This window comes from Thamnophis elegans, chromosome 5 (assembly GCF_009769535.1).
Source record: "Thamnophis elegans isolate rThaEle1 chromosome 5, rThaEle1.pri, whole genome shotgun sequence".
Classification (NCBI taxonomy): Eukaryota; Metazoa; Chordata; class Lepidosauria; order Squamata; family Colubridae; genus Thamnophis; species Thamnophis elegans.
The window spans coordinates 91,822,486-91,833,376 of record NC_045545.1 but is presented as its reverse complement, the minus strand read 5'-3'; the positions used below and the strand labels follow the sequence as shown (position 1 = coordinate 91,833,376).

Below are 10,891 nucleotides of genomic sequence, written 5' to 3'. Positions count from 1 at the left end.
TGACGTATGGCTGTTTTTCACACTTACGACTGTTGCACCCCCCCAGGGTCAGGTGATTAAAATTCAGGCGCTTGGCAACTGGCTTGTATTTCTGATGGTTGCAGTGTCACGGGATCATGAGTTCACTTACTGACAAGCAAAAGTCAAAAAGGGGGAATCAGATTCATTTAACAACCGAGTCATGAATTGAACAACTGCAGTGATTCCCTGAACAACGGTGACAAGGTAGGCAATAAAATAGGGCAAAATTCACTTAACTGTGGTCGTAAGCCGAGGACTACCTGTGTATAAAACCCACAACCCTGCCTTTTGCTGCAAAAATGAAATCCTGCTCATTCTTTGCCTCCTCCCTACATTTTCAAGATAACCAGGTTAAATGATCTCAATCTCCTTGCTGATGGCACTTCTAAATGGAGAAACGGAATGAGTACGGTTAAGAGAGGTGTAGGAGATGACCAGGCTGAGCCCGAGGGAGGGGTCAAGCGTGTCATAAGTCACGAATCCCTGTGCGCCTGCAAGAGAATGAAGTCCAGCCCGCCTTGAATGCCTTCTTATCTCCCGCTCATTTCCCTTAATGGCGAGTTCGCCAGATTCTTCTGGACTGCTGAAGATGGCAATAAATATTTATACTCATTTGAAGGGGCCTGAATCTCCTGAATTTCCCTGGTGCTTGTCCAAAGGCATTGAAGCTTGGCCATCAACGTTGAGGCCATAGATGAGAAAGCTTCCTGGAGAACATCAACTGGCAACTTCTATGCTGGATCAAGATGACAACACATGGAGACGCAACTCACAAAAAAGCCGGAGGCAAAGGCAGGAACATCACCTCAATGTTAACCATGGACATGTATTCATTCCAATGGACAGCAGTCAGCTAAACATGTTCATGCGGCGGTGAGGTTGGAAGTCGTGTCTGAAAGCAGGACAGACCCCCTTTCACAAGTTCTGTTTCCTGTCTTGCTGGAACCTTTTTTTCCCCTTCCTTCCTTTTCTTCTCGGGCATCCCGATATCTCAGTAAGTAGTTTCTCTGGTGACCTGGCTAGAAAAAGTATGGTTACTAGAGATGCTGTTGGATTTTCTGTTGAACTTGGTTCTCTTCTTCTTCTTTCTCCACGGCAGGCATATGGAAATGAAGGTGGAGAAGAAGATCTGGCGGAAGTTGGTGGAGACCAAGTTGTAGAGGACCGGATTGATCGCTGAGCTGACGTAGAAGAGGATGTTGGTCAGCATGTAGAAGTAGTGGTAGAAGTCGTAAAGGAAGCTGAGAGGGAAGGAAAAAAAGGGGGAAGATATTCTCAGTGGAATGCAACTGAAAAAAATATATACAAGTGGCTTGCTCTTGTTGTAAAGTGTAAACGCAGTCCAATTCCAAGAACCACCAGAAACACTCTAGCACTGATGAAGTTGCCTAGTCGGGTAATGAAACATCTGCAAGAAAACCTCCAAACTCAAAGAGCACTAAGGACCTCACAGTCTTCCTGCTCCTCCTCTTCCTCTCCACAAACTCCTACTCTCCTCTCCTCCTGCTGCGACGGTTGCGGGAGGTGGGAGTGGGAGGCACCGTTCTTCGGTGGTTCTCCTCCTACCTCTCGGACAGGTCGCAGTCGGTGTTGGTCGGAGGGCAGAGGTCGACCCCTAGGCCCCTCAATTATGGGGTGCCGCAGGGTTCGGTCCTGTCCCCCCTCCTATTTAACATCTACATGAAGCCGCTGGGTGAGATCATACGCCGGCACGGGATTAAATATCATCAATACGCGGACGATACACAGTTGTATCTGTCCGCCCCGTGCCAACTCAGTGAAGGGGTAGAAGTGATGTGCCAGTGCCTGGAGGCTGTTAGGGTCTGGATGGGAGCGAACAAGCTTGCACTCAATCCCGACAAGACCGAGTGGCTATTGATGCTCCCTCCCAAAGATGGTCCAGTTATTCCATCTCTCAGCCTGGGGGGTGAAATTATACGCCCCTCAGAGAGGGTTCGCAATTTGGGGGTCCTCCTGGATCCGCAGCTGACTCTAGAACATCATTTGTCAGCTGTGACCAGGGGGGCCTTTGCCCAGGTTCGCCTGGTGCACCAATTGTGACCCTACCTGGACCGGGAGGCCCTTCGGATAGTCACTCACGCCCTCATCACCTCAAGACTGGACTACTGCAATGCGCTCTACATGGGGCTGCCCTTGAAGAGTGTTTGAAGACTTCAGCTTGTCCAGAATGCAGCCGCGCGAGCGATTGTGGGTGCACCTCGGTACACCCACGTTACACCTATCCTCCGCGAGCTGCACTGGCTGCCTATTGGTCTCCGGACATGCTTCAAGGTGCTAGTTTTAAAGCCCTACATGGTATCGGACCTGGATACTTGAGAGACTGCCTCCTGCCAGTCACCTCCCAAAGACCTATTAGATCCCACAGACTAGGCCTCCTCCGAATTCTATCTGCTGGCCAATGTCGGCTGGCGACTCCTCGGGGGAGGGCCTTCTCTGTGGCTGCTCCAGCCCTCTGGAACGATCTCCCCGTGGAGATCCAGACCCTTACTACCCTCCTGGCCTTCTGCAAAGCAGTTAGGACCTGGCTGTTCCGGCAGGCCTGGGGCTGTTGAGCCATCCAGCCCCATTCGAGGTTACGGCTGTTGTATAATTTTAAATTGTTGTTTATTTTTTATTTATTTTGTTTTTGTATCCCTTCCCCTTGTTTATTGTGAGCCACCCTGAGTCCCTCGGGAATAGGGCAGCATATAAACCCAATAAAATCCAAATAAAATCCAAATCCAAATTCAGACAAACAGTTGCCTTCTTAAAAACTTCCAATGTTGGAGCATTCACAACTTCTGGAGGCAAGTTGTTCCACTGATTAATTGTTCTCCCTGTCAGGAAATGTTGCCTTAGTTCTAAGTTGCTTCTCTCCTTGATTAGTTTCCATCCTTGATACTCGCTAGCAAAAGAGGAACCCACAGAGGATATCCAAGGAGTTTTGAGAGAAAAGTCTAGACCTTTAGCCTGCTCATCTCTGCCAAAAACAAGGATAGGAATCAAATTACTTACTCTGACCACTGTTGTTCTGAGATGTAGCAATACATAAGCCGCCGCACATGGTATGGAAGCCAGCACACCACAAAGGCAATCACAACAGCACCTGAAATGGAGAGTGAAGGAATAATGAAGTTAGCTACTCATTTTGTAAGGTTAAAAAAAAAAGGCAAGGGGAAACTAATTGTGTCCAACTGCGACTGGGCAGCGCTGATCTCCGTTTCATACCCAAAGGAGCCAGCATGATCCTTGGTCATGTGACCAGCATAACTATAAGCCAAGATGGAATGCTGTTACCTTCTCACCAAGGTGGTACCTATTTGTCTACTTGCATTTGCATGCTTTCAAACTGCAAGGTGGACAGGAGCTTAATATATATAATAAGTAATAACAGAGTGGAAGGGACCTTGGAGGTCTTCTAGTCCAGTCCCCTGCTTAGGCAGGAATCCCCATACCATTTCAGACAAATGGTTGTCCAATCTCTTCTTAAGAACTTCCAGTGTTGGAGCATTCGCAACATCTGGAGGCAATTTCTGTTCCACTGATTAATTGTTCTAACTGTCAGGAAATTCCTCTTTAGTTCTAAGTTGCTTCTCTCTTTGATTAGTTTCCACCCACTGCTTCTTGTTCTACACTCAGGTGCCTTGGAGAATAGTTTGACTCCCTCTTCTTTGTGGCAACCCCTGAGATATTGGAAGACTGCTATCATGTCTCCCCTAGTCCTTCTTTTCATTAAACTAGACATACCCAGTTCCTGCAACCGTTCTTCATATGTTTTAGTCTCCAGTCCCCTAATCCTCTTTGTTGCTCTTCTCCGCACTCTTTCTAGAGTCTCCACATCTTTTCTACATCGTGGAGATCAAAACAAACCAAAGCTGGAGCAGGGAATGGGAGCTCATCCCATCATGCGTTACTTGGGTCTTGAACTGCCCTCCTTTCGGTCGGCAGCTGAGTGTCTTGACTGCTAGGCTGCCATGCTCATTCTGTATATTTAACAACCACAGTGTTTATACTGCAGTTATTCAATCTGATTTTCCTTCTTATCCGCATACAAGTAGTCCTTGATTTACGACCACAACTGAATCCAAAATGTTTGACGCTTAGTGAGACCGTTGTTAAGTGAGTTTTGCCCCATTTTATGACTTTTCTTGCCATGGGAACTGCTGCAGTTGTTAAATTAGTAATACGGCTGTTGAGTGAATCTGGCTTCCCCATTGACTTTGCTTGTCAGAAGGTTGCCAAGAGCACTGCAGCCGTCATAAATATGAGTCAGATGCCAAGCACCTGAATTTTGATGACGTAGCCATGGGGATGCCACAACGGTCATAAGTGTGAAAACCAGTCGTAAGTCTCTTTTTTCAGTGCTGTTGTTCACTAAACAAACTACTGTAAGTTGAGAATTAGCTTTAAATGCTTTCTCTATCCCTTGTATCATTTTATGACTGAAGGCTCTCTGCTCAACAGGTGTTCAGTCCACGCCAAGGAGAAAGCAGAAAACAGTCGGAAGACCCTGTGAAGCCTGTGTTTTTATTTTGTTTTATTTTCAATGGGTGAACAATGCATCACTAATCTTTTAAATTGTCTATATGTCAGGAGCAGCGGTCTCATTTCAAGGCAGTGAGGCATTTGAATGATTTCTGCAGTGGTTCAGACTGCTTGGGTCCACACATTACCGTATTTTTCGGAGTATAAGACGCACTGGAGTATAAGACACACCAAGATTTTGAAGAGGCAATTTTTTTTAAAAAAGTTTTTGCACTCTGCAGCCTCCCCAAAATGGTCTGTTTTTCGCGAAAACAGGCCCATTTTTTTTCAGAAAAAGGGCATGAATAGCCTTTAGGAGGCTTGCAGAGTGCTCCTGGGGGGGGGGGAGGCAAAAATGAGCTAAAACGGCCTATTTTTTGTTAAAATGGGCCCATTGTTTGTGAAAACGGGCTCGTTTCCCCCCCCCCCCAAAATGAAAGGCATAGCCTTTAGGAGGCTTGTACAGTACTCCAGGGGCTGGGGAGGGGGGAAATTGAGCAAAAAATGGCCCGTTTTTCACTCATTTCTGCCCTTCCCAGCCCCCAGGAACTCTCTGGAAGCCTCCTAAAGGCTACGCATGGCCATTTTGGTGAAGGGGCGGGGTTTCTGGAGGCAAAAAAAATGTTGTATTCAGTGTATGACGCATCCAGATTTTTAGCCTCTTTTTTTGAAAAATACAGTATTTATTTAATGTATGATGGGAACATGACAGAAGAGGAGCAAAGTAAGGTGGGTTTCTACCGGTTTGGACTGTGTGTGTACGTGATGGACAATAGGGGGGTGGGAGAGTGACAGGTGATAAAGATCAGAGAAATTTGGAATCAGTTTGTAGCAGCATCCAAAGTCTGGCGACCTGAGAAAGATTGAGGATTACTCCAAAACATCTCCGCATTCTGAAAACACTTTGGCGAATTTCGATTGGCTGAAGACAGACTGGTTACGGATGGAGGGTTGGGATGCAGGGAAACCTTTCCGTATCTTTTGAGCATGGGAAACCCAGAGCTTGCCTGACTTTACTACACCCAAGTGCTTTTTCTAAAAAAAAAATCCTTTCACTTCAACCAAATGGAGTCGAGGGTCTTTCTTTCCCAAAGGATCAGATTGGGGCAGGACTGACAGTAGTCTTAAGCGAATCCCTGCAGTTTTAAGTGAAACAGCCCATCCTTAAATAAATCTGGCTTCTCCCCATTGACCTTGATTGTTGGAAGCTGGCAGGGAAGGTCACAAATGGCAATCATGTGACCTGAGGATGCTGCAACCACCCCAAATAGATGCTGATTGTGAAACACCCTCATTTTTATCATGTGACCACGGGCATGCTGCAATGCTGTAAGTGCACGGAACAGTCGTGAGTCTTGTTTTCAGTACTGTTGTAACTTTGAAGAGACACTAAATGAATGGCCATAAATTGAGGACTGTATAATCATAATGATGATATTGTAGTCCTGTAATTTATCATTGCTTGTTTGCTTTTAACTTCCCCATCTAGTCCAGAATCTTAGGATTTTCTGGTTGATTCCCAGCCATGTCAGAACTCTAATCCAGTGATGGCTAACTATTTTGTCATCATGTGCCCACACCCATAATACAATGCACATATGAGCCCCCTGTGCATCCGGCACATGCTCAACCCATGTGTTCCCTACACTCATGCATGCGCGACACCCCCAAGCATGCACGTGCAACCTTCCTGCGCCCCCGCGCGTGCTCCCCATCCCCTCACCAATTTTTGGCTTCCAGATTGGTGCAGGAGGCTTTCCAGGCCCAAAATGATGCATGGGGGTGGGGCTTGCATGGCTGCCATGCACCCCATTTTGGCTTCCAGGTGTGGCTGCAGAGGCACCCTGTTTTGGGCCTGGAAGTCCTCCTGCACCAACCTGGAAGCCAAAATGGTGCATGAGAGTGCTGTGCGAGCCCCCAAAATGCAATGCAAGCACCCCTGTGTATGCGCATTCCCTGCATGCACACATGTGGGCCCCCATGCACCCCCCATGCATGCACGGCAGAGACCGGAAGACCAGCTGGTTAGTGGGAGGTGCGTGCACATGAGTGGTGGATCAGGGCTGAGGCGATGGCTGGCATGCATCCCATAGGTTCGCCATCAAAGCTCTAATCTGATTCTATTCAGTCTCTTATTCAATTCTTTGTCAAATGCTGCCAATTGTGATGCTTTTATGTTGGCAAGAATTGTTAGTATTTGGCACTAACCTCTTATTCCACCACTTGGAATACAAGCCGGTGACTTGTTTCTCTACTGAAGTGTGAAACTTGCCAGAATTTCAGCTCCTGGTTTCAATTATTGAACTCCAAATGGCACACTGCCTTGAAAAACCCATCTCTCTATTTGAATTTTAACCAGCTGTTTTTTTCTTTGATCGGGGACATTGTCAACACTCTCCATCCTGCATTTCAATGAGAAGCCTTAGCCAGATTTGAAAAGAGAATGACGTTTGGGTTACGTTCAAATGACTGGTTGATAGGTCTGGGCTGTAGCTCCTGAAATGGCCACTCGGTGACAGCAAAGAGATATAAACAGTCTGACTCTCTGCTTCCATCTGGTGGTCACCTGGAATTGTGCAGCAGATCTGGTACAATTAATCCTCGACAAATGTCCATAGATCATGATGATTGTGAAATTTTATGATATTTTTGTAGTGGTCATTAAGTGAATGTGGTATTCATTTAGTGAGCCAATATTTGCTATAGACTCAGTTTGGACTTAAACAGGTTGTCATACTTGCCCCATACTTTCCTGAGTCGGCCTCTCAGGAATGCAACAGTCTTGAACCCATTGAGTTGAATCAAAAGAACTTTTACTGAGAGAAAATGTGTGCCGTAAACCCGGCCTCCTGCACCATGATGGGAGGGGGTGTTTTCATCCTCCCCAGGCTCCAGGGGCTTTCTCACCTGGGTTCCAGAGGCTCTCCAGCAGCTGGAAACGGGCCCGTTCCCGAACTTCCGTGAGGTCCATTTCTCGCCCTCCTCAGGCTCCGGAGGCTTTCCTCAAGCTTCAGGGGAGGTGAAAACGGCCTCTCCAGGCTCCAGAGGCCCTCCGGAGGCCAGAAATGGGTCCGTTTCTAGACTTCTGAAACTTCCAGGGTTTTTCACCCTCCTGGAGACTCTGTGTAGGCCCTGCACTTACCTGGCATCCAAAACAGGGCCACATGGAGACTCCTGTGAGGGTCAGGGCAGGGCGGGCCAGCCAGTCCTTGTAACAACTGGTTCGGCAAACCAGATGTAAAATTAGCATCTGGTCTGAACCGGCTGAATCCCACTCCCATCCCTGTTCACAGGCCTCTCTTAGCGGTTTACAGAGTCAGCCTATTGCCCCCCAAACAATCTGGGTTCTCATTTACCTCAGAAAGATGGAGCCTGGTTAGATTCGAACTGCCAAACTGCAGTCAGCCGGCAGTCAGCAGAAGTAGCCTGCAATATTGTATTCTAACTACTGCGCCACCAGAACTCATAATAAAGTGTGTGTGTGTGTGTGTGTTTGTATGGGTATGTGTACATATCTCCAACATATATTATGATTTCCATGACAGGCAAAGAAAATAGCTCTCTCTGTAAAACAAACTGAATTTTATAACAATTGCTCAATTTTGCATCAGGATAGAGAAAGAATGAAGTGACGTTGTTTAACCTAATCTTAGTTTTTGCACTTCTTATTATTGAATTGAATTGAATTTATTGAATTTCTATGCTGCCCTTTTCCCCAAGGGGACTCAGGGCGGCTCACAATCCAAGTCAAGGGGGGGGGGGTACAAATAAGGAATAAAAAAAGACGAACAGAACAATACACAATTTAAAAGCACACAACAACCATACCATTCGAGGGGGGACAAAAGCTCATTAGCCCCAGGCCTTATGTCTTTCACATTTCCTCTTTTCAGAAGACAGAACTGGATGGCTTGGCTTTTTTTCCTGCTTATTTATGCTCTCCGATAATATTAGGCACAATCTTACATTTTATTCACTCATCTCTCTAGCCATGTCTCGGTAAATGAGTAATCAATTAACAAGGTCTTTATGTTAATGTGTAATATTCTATGCAATCCCTGCTATGAACCACTTCGTAACGAGAGGAAGCTGTGCCATCGGCTGGACCTTAAATGAATTTTCAGTTCAAGAAAGAGTGATAGTTCAAAGGAGGGCAAGAATTCTGTGTCCTTGGATATATTATTTGGACAATACTAGGCAGGAGGCACTGAAAATTATATTACCGCTTTTTTTCTTTTAGGTATCTTAGAATAATTTCATTAATAAATTACTAATGCAAATTGGTTGTATTCCAATTTTTCAAATAAAAGTGCATCTCTCTGAGTTTTATGATGTATTTATTTGCTTAGAAAATGTGTGTAAAGATGCAGCTGTCAGAGTTCAAAAAAAAAGCAGTGTCTATTGGAAAATGGGTGCAAACCATTATTTTTGGGAAAAATACATATATAGTTCATCATTGCATTTTGTAGAAAAAAATCCATATGGAATATTATGCCTTTTTAAAAACCAAGTAATAGTCAAATGGTGATTCATCTCTCTCTCTCTCTCTCTCTCTCTCTCTCTCTCTCTCTCTCTCTCTCTCTCCTTCCTAACTACCTATCCCATCCATCCATCCATCCATCCATATATCCTCTCTCTCTCTCCTACCTACCTATCCCATCCATCCATCCATATATCCCCCCCTCTCTCCTACCTACCTATCCCATCCATCCATCCATCCATCCATCCATCCATCCATCCATCCATCCATATATCCTCTCTCTCTCTCTCCTACCTACCTATCCCATCCATCCATCCATCCATCCATCCATTCATCCATCATCTCTCTCTCTCTCTCTCTCTCTCTCTCTCTCTCTCTCTCTCTCACACACACACACACACACACACACACGCACACACAGGCACACACACACACACACACACACACACCTGTCTATCTGATCTCTCTCAATCAATCTTTTCTCTAGTAATAAAGTGTTGATGGCAGGGATTGTATGGAATATTACAAATGAACATACATACATGCAACATATACATTGTATATTTATTTAAAGTAATATTTGTACATCAGCAATTGACCTCTATAGATGCCATACACTTAACAACAACAATAACAACAACAACAACATTAGTCATTATTGACTAATAATGATAAAGAGCCGAGGTGGCGCAGTGGTTAGAGTGCAGTACTGCAGGCTAATTCAGCTGACTGCTAGTTCGGCAGTTCAAATCTCCCTGGCTCCAGGTTGACTCAGCCTTCCATCCTTCTGTGGGTAAAATGAGGACTGAGATTTTGGGGGGTAAGAGGCTGATTCTGTAAAACCGCTTAGAGAGGGCTGTAAAAAGCACTATGAAGCAGTATATAAGTCTATGTTCTATGGCTATAATATTTGTGATACATTTGTAAATGCTCAGTTGACTGAGTTTCATGTTTAATGAATAAAAGTATCATCATCATCATCATCATCATCATCATCATCATCATCATCAAAATCCACATCTGCCTATCACAGGTCCTTGGTAAGGACTCGATAGGTAGACAGAAATGCCAAACCCAGTTTGAACATCTGGCTGACTGTGGGATCATCAATAATAATAATATTGTTTCTGGACCCCTTATCATCTTTCTTGTTCTTTCTAGGGTTTCAACATCTTTTTTGTATCATGGTGACAATGGGATCCAAAGGATGACTTCTTGAGAAGGAAGTGCAACACTCTGCCCCCTTCAGGACATTGTAGATGGCCACAAACAGACATCCAAGCACTACTTGGACCCAACTCAACTGGTTCCAAAACCTCCCAGGTAGTTGGGAGTATTAGAAGTTTCTTCTCTGGAAGAAACAATACATCCTTTCCAAGCCAAAGGGGCAAGACCTCAGCCGCACAGATAAACTAAATATCAGATAAGAGGAAGGTGGCCTCAAATCAGAGGGGTACATACGTAGAACACGAACTCCATGCTTCAAGGTTTGAACACGGCCAGGTTCCATGGACATGCTCAGCATGGTCTGCTGTCCTCCAATTGTGCACACTTGGTGTTCTTGGGCCGCTTGCTTGAACATGATGATAAGTTGGTTGGCTATGATGGTGTTGAGGACGGAGATAACCGCCATTGGGAAAACGAAGGAGATGAAGACGTTGACCTGGATGGGACAGGAAGAGAGAAAATTAGGGAAATCTTGTTAGCATCTAAAGGGAAGAAAGGAGATTAGAGATTTGGGTGGTGGTGGGACCCATACTTTCCAGTAAAAATGCTATCACAGATGGTCCTTGACTTACAATCATTTGGAATAGAATAGAATTCTTTATTGGCCAAGTGTGATTGGACACACAAGGAATTTGTCTT

The 10,891-nt window shown here is 45.3% G+C and overlaps 1 protein-coding gene across 1 annotated transcript; it reads right to left on the bottom strand.

Moving 5' to 3' along the window:
• Window positions 1–262: 262 nt before the first annotated feature.
• On the bottom strand, window positions 263–10,682 carry NTSR1 (neurotensin receptor 1). Its single transcript, XM_032218551.1, has 3 exons — window positions 10,487–10,682; window positions 3,037–3,127; window positions 263–1,262 (listed from the first exon to the last, which is right to left on the bottom strand). The coding sequence occupies exons 1-3, from the start codon at window positions 10,656–10,658 to the stop codon at window positions 1,013–1,015; spliced, it is 513 nt and encodes a 170-aa protein (XP_032074442.1). The 5' UTR covers window positions 10,659–10,682; the 3' UTR covers window positions 263–1,012.
• Window positions 10,683–10,891: the final 209 nt, after the last annotated feature.